We start from the raw sequence: 10990 nt of genomic DNA on the forward strand, positions 1-10990 counted from the left end.
TATGTATGTGTATGTGTGTGTCAATGTACGTCACCCACCGCTGGGTGACAAGCCCTTGCAGCAGTCAAGGCACATTGCTTCAGGGGCAGCAGTGTGCATGAAGGCGTGTGTGTGTGTGTGTGTGTGTGTGTGTGTGTGTGTGTGTGTGTGTGTGTGTGTGTGTGTGTGTGTGTGTGTGTGAGATCCGTCTTTGCCTCACTGTAGCACCCATTCCAGCAGATTCTGCTGGCATAAGATCTGGTTCACCCTGCCAACAGCAACCACCCTCATCCAGTCCTCCTTCCTTCCTTCTCCTCCCCCCTGGCTGCCTGACGAGCGAGAGAGGGAGAACCCTATAGCTCAACTATTTTTTTCTACGTGCATTTGTGTTGACTGTGATTAGCGTATTTGTGAGCAAATACAGCAACCCTTCGTGCCCAGATATGAGCATGCGGGCTCCTGATTGCGAAGACATCCACCAGCGTTTAACTTTGGCATGTTTGCAAAATGCATTTATTAATACAGGCTTACAATTAACATGCAAAAGGAGTTGACAATATAAAAGTGGACAATCACATTCACATGGTCATCACACATTTCTAAAGACTTGATTTTGGCACGGTGTAAACGATAGTCAACTGAAGTGGATGGACTGTTTGATATCTGTCCAGCATTAATATTAATGTATTTATTTGCTCTTTTTGTGGGCCAATAAACAGGCCCTATGTTTGTTCTTAGGCCTATGGCAGCATTTGTCCATGTTGACCCAGTCTGGTGTCTTTGAAGAAGCTGCTCTGTGCCATGGCAACACCAGTCACCTGTTACCTGTCAAGAGAGATTCATTCAGAAAAGACATTTAGAAATTGCACTTGGGTGTCAGTGTGTGTGTGTGTGTGTGTGTGTGTGTGTGTGTGTGTGTGTGTGTGTGTATATGTGTGTGTATATGTGTGTGTATATGTGTGTGTGTGTGCGCGCTTAAGGCAGTACCTCTTGGCCCGAACATCTTCAGGTAGCAGTATGAACAATATGGCTTCTCATCATACTATAACACAACCAGCAAGACATGTTTACCGCATCATCCTTCTCACATGTTGTTTTAAGCAAATGTTCTTATATATTTCCTGTTCCATTGTCCACATATACCTCAGCATGTTGTCCAGCTGTGAGCTGTCTGTTGCACCTTTGACACTTGAGACACAGAGGGTGGTAGTCCCTCCCTAAGGACCTCTTCTTCTCACCTGTGCCAAAGAAAAATGAGGACTGTGTTGAGAGGCGAGGTGGGACGTCTTTGTATAGATACTTAGTAGTTTGCATTTGCCCAGATACTGGATTATCTGAAAAATGGAATTATCATTTAAATTAAAAGAATCATAATTTTTAGTTCATTTCCAAGAAATAGAGAAATTCAGGATTCTGGTTCAGAATATAGACTGCTAACTGTCTAGAGAATGAGGTGTGGAAGGAAGATTTAGGTCACATCAGATTATTTAAACGTAAAATGAATAGAAAAGCAAAATAGACATGGTTTAAGTGGTGTTGTGTCGTGCGATCTAAGTGCAGGAGGACACTCAACTAAAAGAGACAGAAGGTAAGGGGGAAACCGAGAGAGCAGCTAGCAAGCTTGTTTGGCTAGACCCACATCCTGTTGTGCATTTGTGTGTGTGTGTGTGTGTGTGAAACAGAAGGAGAAACCCAGGGAGAAAGGGCTCCGACCAGAGAGCCAGATATATCAACAAAACCTACGTAGCACATATCAAAATAAATATCAAAGCCCCTTTTTGAAGCAGATATTGACTTACCATAGAAGGAAACGCACAGGTGTAACAAATAATGTTAATAACGTCTGATGTATATGCACTTAATACTTGTACAACAAATTGGAATGCAGCCAAAGTTCACATTACACGGTGCGCCTGTGTTTGCAGGTTACAGGTTAGGTCCACTGAAAGGTAGGCTATTATACATTTTCACCTGTTTTCTTATTTTCTGTAGACGTACAGTTTTGTGAGACTTTTTAAAAATGATTATTATTTATTATTATCATTTTTCCTACTCAGGTGAAACACCTAAAAGAAAAATATTATGGGAGAAAGAGAAAGCTTAACAATCAGAGGGAGCCAGACAGCCAGACAGACAGAGGGAAACCGGCATATCTAGTAAAAGACATTTAAAGAGGTCAAACTCACCAAAGTAGACAGGCTTCCCACAGATTGGACAGTAGCCCACCATGATGATATACAATTAATGTACAGTGAGGGCACGTGATCTTTAGCCGGCTTGGTGAGAAACTATATCCTGCGAGAGCCAATGTGAGCATATGTGTGTGAACTGAAAATTGACAGGAAAACCGTTAAAACGGCAGCTTTGTCGGCGTCTTGTGAAGTCAAAACCAGGATGTGGTGAGTGAGACGTCACAGGAAGAGCGAAAGATGCGATTTGAAAACGCTGTCTCCAGTGGAACTAAAGAGACAAACCACATCACATCTTCTGGTTGTAACATTTATAAATCATCATTTTCATGGGCAGTTGAATACATTTCTTTTTTATACAAATGCTTCGGGTACACACACGGCCACGACGCGGCAAAGAGGGAGACAAGAGGAAGAAAGAGTGAGTGGTGAGGAGAAAAGGGACAAAACAGCTGTCAGCGGCTCAGGTTCCCAGCAATCTTCTCTCCTTTCCTGCTGTTTTCACCCTCTTTTCTTGATTAAAAACCAGGAGTTGAGCCTCTGAATTGAAAAGAGAAACCTGACACTTGTTCCTTTCTTTCCTTCTTTCTGTCTTTCTCTCTCTTTCTTCCTCTCTCTTTCCCTGTAACACACACACACACACACACACACACACACACACACACACACACACACACACACACACACACACACACACACACACATCTACACTCCTGCTAACTGACTCACACAGACACACACACACACATCATGCACTCCATTATACTCCCACAGACACACACACACACACACACACACACACACACACACACACACACACACACACACACACACACACACACACACACAACCAAAAATGCTGTACTTCTCCTCAGTGACGAGAGGCTGCAGCCAAAGCGCCGAGGGAGAGGCAGGGTGAGGTCGGGTTGGTTGAGGGACAGACAGAGGGGTGTGTGTGTGTGTGTGTGTGTGTGTGTGTGTGTGTGTGTGTGTGTGGAGGCAGTTATCCCCATGGGATAGGTGATGGAAGTAGACCTGGGGAGGGACAGGGGTGAGGAGAGATGTGCGAGACAAGGATGGAGACAGTAGCCGGCCTCAGCCCAGCAGGGACAAAGAAGATGAACCCTGATGAACCTGCAGAGCTGAACGGGGCTGCCGCTGGAGTCACTGTGGAAGACAGGCAAACTTCTGTGTTGGTTCGATCCCTATCACCGTCAATGGGACTTGTTTTTTGCTTATGAATGACCGAAAGAGACGCACGACTGCATTAGAGGAGACAGGAAAGTACAGCAGAGAAAGGAGTCGTCAGACATTTTACTTTACTTTTAAAGATAGGAGTTTAATATCAAGTAAACATGTTCATTATATAAAAAAAGATATCTGTCAATGTTGTACTTTTGTATTATTATTACAGATTAGACTTATATGCAGCATTTTATGTTGTAGCTCAGAAGTTGCTTAAAATGTTAACGAGGAACTCCACCGTTTATACATTTTTTGAAAATGAAAACATCTGGGGAACCCGATTCTGTCCATCCTGATTCCGACAGTGTTATAGGAGAGTATTCTAAGTAAGAATATAGTTTTAAACTTCATATAATTTACAGATTACATGATTATAGATTGTATAATTTGAAGCAACCTGTGAATAATGTGGGTTAATAATTTAAACTTCTACAGCAGGGGCGTCAATCTCATTTTAGTTCATCGGCGACATACATCTCAATTTGAGCTCAAGTGGGCTGAAACAAAGAAAACATTCTGAAAACATTCACAATTTATGAACAATCCATTTACAAAACAGATGTTGAACATCCTGAGATGAATTCTATATTCCTTGAGTACTGGTATATTCCTACGGTTCTGCACAATATCATGTTTATGCTCCCAATAGACCTCATTCTGCACTCTATACTTTATTGTAAATTGTAAATAAAAACAAAATTCACTGCTGGTAATTTTTTGTACAATATCATGTTTATATGTATATAACAAGTCTACTCTATTACTTCTACTACTTCTATTTTTAATTTTTTTTATAATTTATATTGTTAATTTTTGCTATTGTTATTACTACTATTGTGTTCTTTGTAACATACTGTCCTTCGGCTGCTGTGGCAAACAAATTTCCCCGTTGAGGGACAATAAAGGAATTCTGATTCTGAACTTATTTACAAGGCATACCTACTACGATAAGTGGTGCTGACTTTAAAAGAGTGAAATCATTTTGGGGAGTGATCATAGATAATAAATAATGAGGATAAACAGTCTAGTTTACTTTGTGATAGTATGGGCAAACATCACAAATACAAGTTTATACTTAAAAAAAAAGTAAAGCAGCACACATCAGGCAAAACACTTTAACTACCACAAAGTATCCAACATTTAAAATGAGTCAAAGTCAATGTCCTCTCATTCATGTTTTAGAAACGGAGGGTCAGGACTGTACTTCAGTAAAATCATTTTCTATGCTTAAATTGTAAAAATCTTTTCACGACAAATAACTTCATACACTTCTTCTCATCACATTCTATGAACAGATCATAAACCTTACATCTTCAAATTGTAACTATGTGCAGTGGAGTGATGTTTTCTCAGCCCTCACACATCACAAACATCACAAACAAACATCTGCGTATCATTTCTGTTCCTGATGAACTTCAGAAGGCTGTGAAATATATGAAGTATTTCATCATTTACATATTAGCCAGCATCCTTCTCCTGTGTGTCATGCTTTGCAGAGGGATGGAATACCAAGTAGCTTTTTCATTGACCGGCCTTCCCTACAGGATAACCTATCATGTCTCTCCATCAGCATTCATTGTGTGTGGACAGGGCTACGAGAAGCACATCCTGAATCGGAGACCAACATGCATGCGCATCTTACAACGTTCTTTTATGCAAACTATGATGTCAGTATAGGGAGTTAATATGCACAAAGAAAATAAGCAGAGATAGGAGTCATTAGAGCGAGAAGGAATAGCTAGAAGGAGAGGCAGAAAGCTTTTCCACAGGTCGGAGCTGAGAGAAAAGGGGACGAATTATAAAGAAAGAGGGTGGGGAGCATTGAGAAACAGAGGCGATGTAATTGTGAAATGGAGAGGGAAAGGAAACAAGAGGAGAGAAGAGAGGGGGCGTTAAAACCACATTTCCCAGAGGATCTTTTGGTAAAGGCTGCGTTGAGAAAACTGCCAAAACTCTTGACACACACGTTTCCTGCACTGGCACGCACACACGCACTGGTTCACTTCTGCCAAGTCATATGAGATACACCAACACTCACCGGACGAAGTGGGAACGTTTGTGTGTGAACGGGATTTATAGTAACATTCGGTGAGCGGTGGAAACAGACAGAGCTTGGAGGAGAGAGAGGGAGGAACACTGGCTTCTCTCCTCCGTCTCCACTGGTGGGTTGGATCTTGCCGAGGCCAAACCCTCCGACGCCGGCTTTGAGGAGTGTGTGCGGGGGGGACACAGGAAGAGGCTCAGGAAAGAAAACGGCTGGAAGGATTCCTTCTTCCCACACATACTGTAAATGCACTCTTGATCACATGTGCATACACATGTGCGTACACACACACACACACACACACACACACACACACACACACACACACACACACACACACACACACACACACACACACACACACACACACACAGAGAGCTTTGGAAGGCTTCCCTTTTCTCCACTGACTCTCACACACCCACTCGTCATCACGTTTCAGTTCTTGGCATCCTCCATTCTCCCCCAAGCCCAGAATATGACATGGCTTTGGGGTTGCTTCTCAGCTGCATACACACAATCAGCTTCGCAATACAAGACATATGGCGAACAAAAAAAAAAATCAGGCGGCATGTCAAACGTTTGACGGATGCCGATAACCAAAGGACCACATGGTAATTCGGTTTGCGGTATACCTGTTTGAAAACTTGTTTTGCGTTTCTCCACGTGAGAAATATCGGTTTTCAGTGCGCCTTTTCCATGCTTCCTTTGAACCCTCCGACTGTTGACTGCAGAAAAAAGGAAACAGCTTAAGCTTTTCTAACGAAGCCAAAAACATCCCTCACCCTTCACTGTTTCAAAGCCATTCTGGTGCTCATCTGGCACAGCTGGCTGGATATTTTGGTGCACCAGAAAGCCGTTTATGGTGTGTGTTTTCCACAAATATCCCCCTCTGTGATGGCCTTTCTGGAGTCAGACGATCTAAAGGCTATAATCCTCTACTTAGGGTATCAGTGGATGGAAAACTCCGAAAAATAAGTCCTTGTTTTTCTCTATTAATCTGGAAAAGCCTATAAGTCCCCTCATGCCTGTAGTGATATGATTATGGCATGCCGACTATTACTACATGATTAGTAACTGTGAGTAGCTGGGTCAGTCAGATTCCATTAAGGGATATTTTGTTGTTTGTTATGGTCTGTGAAGTAACCAATGGAGAATTGGTCTTTGTTTATGTGTGTGCCAGTAGCAGACATTACACAGGTGTTGATGCTTTCAAATCTCTGATATGCAATGGCAATCCTCGGAATGACTAACATGTACAATCACACCTTACACAAACATGCAACACATAATAGCACAACCCATGCCATAAATACTAACTCAGCATCAAGCATCCATTTGTTGTTGTAGTGCCATTGTAAGATCAGAGTAAAAACACAGTAAAGGTCCTATTGAGATTTTGAATCCAGTTTCGATCCAACATTTTGGTCCAGACTAAAAAAATCTTCTTTTGGATGATTTGCCATGAAATGGTGATCCTCTGATTTTAGCTCCATAGTTGTTTTTGTAAAATGCATTGAAAACTATAGGATGCCATGGAATCTGGTACTTCTGTTACCAGCGGGTAACAATTTTGACTTATTCAGGGAAATAACTCCACATCTACCAGATGGATTGGCATCATTTCGGTAGAGACATTCATGTCCCCCTGAGGATGATTTACAATAGACTTCATGAACTTTCTCCTGCTCAATAATCACGTGTTATGTTCATCAACATATATGCAAAACATATAGGATGCTACCACACTAAACTAAGATGGGGAACACTGGCAACCTACAGTACTAAACATCAGCATTTTAGCATTTTAATATATCTCTGGTAAGTTACTGAGAACATTTTTAGTAAAACCGGAGTGGCGAGCAAGTAAATACAAACTCAGGAAATGCAATGAAACACTGATGAAACCTACAGAACTTTTGTAAATTATAATGGAGGCTTCAATGCAATGAATATGACTGAATTTGGTTGAAAATGTGTATAAAAGGAGGCACAAAGACATTTAAAATACTTCCAGTTAATCGAATGATGCAGCCATAAACATGACTTTCTTTCGTGTAAATATATCACTCAGTGTAACCATCATATAGTTTGAATGAAAAGTTGCTGTTACTGTGTGGAATAACTTGCTTTTAACAACAGCAAAGCTACTTTAGAGGAAATGGAAAAAAAGGAAAATGCATATTAATGGGCTCATCAGACACGGTTTCAAACTTCAAGAGTCGACCTCAGTCACTCAGTAGGGCTCCGAGTGTATAGTGCTTGTTTCTTGTGGTCGGTCCCACCTATTGTGTAGATCTGCTTTGGGGAACAGAGAGGCAGGCAGAAGGAAAGAATCTAATGTGTTGCTTCTTGCCTGTGCATTCTTGGCATAGCTCTTTGCCCTTTTCATTTTTTGACTGTGATTTTTTTTTTCTTCCTTGCTTTAATAGTGAAGCCAAGGGTCCACAGCCAGCCAAGTCCCACCGCTCCAGTCTGGCTAAGCCACAGAAAGCTTGGCTTCCTCTACTCTCTGCTCTCTCTCTCTCTCTCTCTCTCTCTCTCTCTCTCTCATTCTCCATGTATGACTAGTGCACCCCTCGCTCTTTCTCTTCGGATGTTTCTCCGTGTCCTTATGTCTCTCCTGTTTGTCTCTTTCCTTTCTGTTTTAGTTTTTGTGTCTGGGGACATTGGTCAATCCGCCTCTTTGTCCCAATTCTCTTCTTGTGTTCACTTCTAACACACACACACACACACACACACACACACACACACACACACACACACACACACACACACACACAAACACACACACACACACACACACACACACACACACACACACACACACACACACACACACACACACACACCACTCCCTCTATTTCCCTGCCTGTCAGTCTGTCACAGCCAGCGGACTGGTTTAGCAGGCGGGGTTCAGCTGGGCTCCACAAACACATGGCTCTCAATCTGCCTTCTTGTGTGTGTGCTGGAATGGTATTTATTTTTCTATGCTGTCTATGCTTTCTATTTAAGATTATTTTAGTTATATGGAGATGTTTAGACAGGTTAAATATGTTTACACTTATACATATGGACGAGGTAGTATTCGTACTGTATTATAACCCTGTGTGTTTCGTTTTTGTGGTAGGCCTACTTTGTACTTTGCATCTAGACGAACACATTTCAACCACTTGACCCATTTGAAATGTCTTTATTGTCACATATACTCCTCAAAAACATATTGCATAATGGTTAGGTAACGCTGGAGGTATTAAAGCAATGACGTGTCATCTGAAATTCAGTTGTTTCTCAGAAGGCACTTGCTCTGTTTCTACACAATAAGAATAAATGTGAGTTTGAATGTATCCATAAGAGACAGTGTTGGCAATTTGCTCCTCTCTGTCTCTCAAGTGAAATTGAATTATAGATCAAGAAGCCCTTTATGTGCACTAAAAACAGAATTCTACAACTCAAACAAAGCCTGCGCCCTCTTCTACGACGCCCATTTCTATCTGATCAGCACCATTCATTCCGCCACTTAGACAGGGATCTAATTAGACCAGAATATCAACATTAAAACACATATCTACCCCCCCTCCTCTCTCCCATCCTCTCGCTCTCTTTGTTTCTCTGCTCTTCCCTACAGCTGGTGAGAGTATGGTTTGTGGCTGCCCCTCCCCCAGCGTTTGAACAAGCCAATAAGAGAGCACGTCAGCAAAATACCCCCCCCCCCCCCCCACACACACACACCATCCCTTCGTTTTCTCTTACCACCCCATCCATTCCCAACCCCATCCCCCAGAGCCCTCTCTACACCCCATCCCCCTTCCCTACCACCCCTAACCCACTTACTCATCCTGCCTCCACCCTCCCACACACCCACGAGACTTCCCCACCCTCTCTACTTTCTCACCCGTGTTCATCTTCCATATAGCCAACTGCTCCCTGCTCTTCTTCCCCTTGGCTCACACTCTGCTTCCCACTCACCCTTTTTCCTGGACACCCTTTCTTCAGACTCCCTCACCTTCTTACACCCACTCGCCATTTTCCTTATCCCCATCTCTGTCGCTCCCCATCCTTCCTCAACCTCTCTCTCTCTCTCTCTCTCTCTCTCTCTCTCTCCACCCTCCCTCTCTCTTCTGTGGCCTTATCTCGTGAATATCGGTAGCACACTGGGTGAAAAATTGATCCTCCCCGCCTGTCTGTGGACGCTGCCACAGTGCATTAGTGTGTGTGTGTGTGTGTGTGTGGAGGCTTGCTGCTTGCGGGAGAGAGGGAGGGGGGACGGAGGGGAGGAGGAGTGGGGGAAGGAGGGTGGGGTGGGAGGGATATTTGCATATCATCAAAGTAGGGAAAGGGAGTGTAATGAGGAGAGAATGTGTGTGTGTGTGTGTGTGTGCGTGTGTGTGTGTGTGTGTGTGTGCGTGTGTGTGTTAGTGCTGATGTTGATGAGTTGGGGTTGAGTGTGTGTCAAATGAGAGAACAAGACCAAACAAATATGGTATGGGAAGTGAGGTGGACTGGGAAGGGTTTAGGTGTTTGTGTGGTGTATATGTGTGTGTGTGTGTGTGTGTGTGTGTGTGTGTGTGTGTGTGTGTGTGAGAGAGAGAGAGAGAGAGAGAGAGAGAGAGAGAGAGAGAGAGGACAGACACAGAGATCACATGCATGCTTCCCTTCACATGCCATCCATCACACAGACAGAGACCCACACCCACACACACACAGATGATGCATAGAATATCGCCAGTACACGTTATTTGAACTAGTTTATGTCAGATATATTTCATACGCTGGTCATATACAGATTTTCAACACAATAGCTGTCTAAAATGCGCTATGTAGGTTCACTAATTGCTAGAAACAATGAGAAATTGCCACAATATTCACTATAAGAAGGGTAGCTGAACTGATGTGTGTCAGGATGAGGACACATGCACAAACTTGTTGTAGTCTAACCATGAGAAATGTGCCTCACAAGCACACAAGCAGAAGGTAACACAAGTAGATTCGACTCCTCATGCTTTGATGGTTAAAATTGAATTAGACTAATTTATTTCAGACCTGGGCTACGTCTTATTGTGTTTGCGACTCTTTATTTTCTTTTGTGTCAGTCTGTCTGGTCTTTTATCCGCTCTAAAACGATAAGCAACTTTTGCAAACACAGCAAACACTTATTTTAAAGCGAACTTTCGGCTCCGGAAGAAACAGCTGCAATGGGTAGGCTTGGTATTTGTAAATAAATAATTTAAATCCCCTTTTAGCCTGCCTCTGTGCTATCCGCAGCTTCTGATTTACCAGGAGACATAGTCGATTGCCGATCCTCGAACAATTCATATTAACCGGAGAACTCGTGATTCTAAAGTAAAGTGTATTCACGCAACCTATATTCGACACTTTTAAATGTAGTTTCGTGTTCTTTTGTTGTCGGCGGAGGCGTGGGACGGGCGTGTACCAAAACCAACTTCAAACGCTTTCTGTCTCCGACATCGATTGTGCATGTCTGGTGAAATCCGACTTGAGGGTTGACGGTCTGTCACATTTCACGCTGACACCA

General features: G+C 42.8%; 1 protein-coding gene across 1 annotated transcript; it reads right to left on the reverse strand.

The window, feature by feature from the left end:
• Positions 1–463: 463 nt before the first annotated feature.
• Positions 464–2351, reverse strand: LOC311010661 (cysteine-rich protein 1). The gene is made up of 4 exons (XM_084005247.1): positions 2166–2351; positions 1123–1217; positions 967–1021; positions 464–804 (listed from the first exon to the last, which is right to left on the reverse strand). The coding sequence occupies exons 1-4, from the start codon at positions 2206–2208 to the stop codon at positions 794–796; spliced, it is 204 nt and encodes a 67-aa protein (XP_083861373.1). The 5' UTR covers positions 2209–2351; the 3' UTR covers positions 464–793.
• Between the last annotated feature and the right edge of the window lie 8639 nt (positions 2352–10990).

Source organism: Eutrigla gurnardus (genome assembly GCF_963514095.1).
Source record: "Eutrigla gurnardus genome assembly, chromosome: 3".
Taxonomy (NCBI): Eukaryota; Metazoa; Chordata; class Actinopteri; order Perciformes; family Triglidae; genus Eutrigla; species Eutrigla gurnardus.